The sequence below is a fragment of the Babylonia areolata genome, chromosome 13, assembly GCF_041734735.1.
Source record: "Babylonia areolata isolate BAREFJ2019XMU chromosome 13, ASM4173473v1, whole genome shotgun sequence".
Classification (NCBI taxonomy): Eukaryota; Metazoa; Mollusca; class Gastropoda; order Neogastropoda; family Buccinidae; genus Babylonia; species Babylonia areolata.
The window spans coordinates 12,625,399-12,627,739 of NC_134888.1; the positions used below are offsets into that span (position 1 = coordinate 12,625,399).

The 2,341-nt window shown below is 44.1% G+C and overlaps 1 protein-coding gene across 1 annotated transcript in view; it reads right to left on the reverse strand.

Moving 5' to 3' along the window:
* Window positions 1-371: 371 nt before the first annotated feature.
* The window catches only part of LOC143288831 (carbohydrate sulfotransferase 10-like), a 51,553-nt gene continuing 49,583 nt past the window's right edge, over window positions 372-2,341 (reverse strand). Inside the window, exons 5-6 of the mRNA XM_076597476.1 lie at window positions 1,255-1,438; window positions 372-1,005 (exon numbers count right to left, since the gene is read on the reverse strand). Of these exons, the coding sequence (XP_076453591.1) occupies window positions 376-1,005; window positions 1,255-1,438 (814 nt within the window). The 3' untranslated portion in view covers window positions 372-375. The remainder of the gene's footprint in view (window positions 1,006-1,254; window positions 1,439-2,341) is intronic.

The following is a 2,341-nucleotide window of genomic DNA, read 5'->3' on the forward strand; positions in this document are numbered from 1 at the left end:
AGACGATAAACCGAGGTCCCGTGTGCAGCATGCACTTAGAGCACGCAAAAGAACTCACGGCAACAGAAGGGTTGTCCCTGAAAAATTCTGTCGAAAAATCCACTTTGAAAGGAAAAACAAATAAAAACTGCAGGCAGAAAAAAAGGTGTCGCTCTCAGTGTAGCGACGCACTCTCCCTGGGGAGAGCAGCCCGAATTTCACACAGAGAAATCTGTTGTGACAAAAAAAAGACATGCACAATTATACAAATATATAGTAAGACAGACATAGACGAAAAAAAACCCTTTTTTTATTTAGTCGGTTCATTTGAAAAACAAAACCATTTATAAGTCTAGTTCTTTGCAACGGTGCAAATAATGTCATTCACTCACTTTTCTAGCACTGCCGAAAAAAATCTCGAGGGGCTGAATCATATTGAAAGAGTTGAAAATCAAGGCGAAATCGGTCTTGTACCAAGTGCAGCAAGTACTGTGGTACACTCCTATAGGCCTCCGCCATAGTAGTTCGCCTCAAGTTCAACCACTCGGAATGATTGAGCGGCCAAGCAGACGAGACGGAAATAACATAGCGCGTGAAGAGGTCACGTGCCGCCAGAAGGGGGACGTGATTTAACCGACGCGTCAACATTTCCCGAGGGAACACTGACGTTTGTGGCAAGTAGCCGTTGAGTTGAAAACTTCGCCACAGTCTGTGGGCCACACTGACTTGGTCCAGACAGGCCTGCAGTTCCCAGCGGTGCTCCCACAACCGGAAGTGATAGTCCACCAGCAGCTGGATCTCGTCCCTCACGTGGCCGGAGTGGCTGAGGTCTGGCAGCAGGTCACCAAGGCCGCTCGTGTGCAGCACGTAGCTGGCGTCCCGTGAGAACGTCTCGAACTTGCCCATCAGCTGAGGCCGGAACACGCACGGATTGCACGTGAGATGCACGGGCGACCAGTGAGCGTCGTGGTTGACCAGCAGAGCGTAGTGCAGGAACTCGGCAAAGCTCACATCGTCAGCACATACCTGGACAAAGAGAAAGGTTGTCAGGGTATGTCAAGAAGTGGTAGACTAACTCAGTCAAAGAACTCAACAAGATGGTGCAAATCGGCAAACATTCTTTCATGGTAAAGACAGGTTTTACTGAACAATGCTATGGAAAGCAAAGCAAAGGAAAAAAAGAAAAAGAAAAAAAAAAAGAGATAAAAAGAGAGGGACATGAAAGGCAGTTCGCAACAAAAATCCACTGCTCACGCACGCGCCGTGAAAACTGACCTTTGAGTCATTTCCTGTGGGAGACCTGCCTTCCCCGGATGACCCTGACTGTCTAGAGAGGGCAGCAAGCCATGTGTGCCTGGTGCTGTCCCTGCCGTCACTGTGGACCAATCGGTCACGCAGCATCAGGATCCGCTTCCCGTGATCCAGCCACGAGTCCGGCAAGACAAACTTGTCCACGTAGCTGCAGCAAACAGCACATGGTTGTCAGGATATAAATACATCATCTGGAGTCATGTCAGGATGTAAATACATCATCTGGAGTCATGTCAGGATATAAATACATAAATACATCATCTGGAGTCATGTCAGGATGTAAATACATCATCTGGAGTCATGTCAGGATATAAATACATAAATACATCATCTGGAGTCATGTCAGGATGTAAATACATCATCTGGAGTCATGTCAGGATGTAAATACATCATCTGGAGTCATGGCAGGATATAAATACATCATCTTGAGAGTCATGGCAGGATATAAATACATAAATACATCATCTGGAGTCATGTCAGGATGTAAATACATCATCTGGAGTCATGTCAGGATGTAAATACATCATCTGGAGTCATGGCAGGATATAAATACATCATCTTGAGTCATGGCAGGATATAAATACATCATCTGGAGTCATGGCAGGATATAAATACATCATCTGGAGTCATGGCAGGATATAAATACATAAATACACCATCTGGAGTCATGCCAGGATGCAAATACATCATCTGGAGTCATGGCAGGATATAAATACATCATCTGGAGTCATGTCAGGATGTAAATACATCATCTGGAGTCATGTCAGGCTTTACAAATGACCCTCTTCATGAGAGATGATTCAATGAGCCTCCCACCCCACCCCATCTTATCTCCAAACTGCTGTCTTTGCAAGGACAATTTCCACTATTAACACTGTTTAGTTCATTTTTGATTTAAACTCATTTGTGAACTGATCTTGGTTAAATTTCCAAACATGCTCTTTTTCTATATATTTTTTTTAATGTTTAAGCAGAATCATATGTTAGAAAAAGACTTGGCAAAGATGCTTGTAACAAGAGAACAACAAAAACAAAAACAAAACAAAAACAA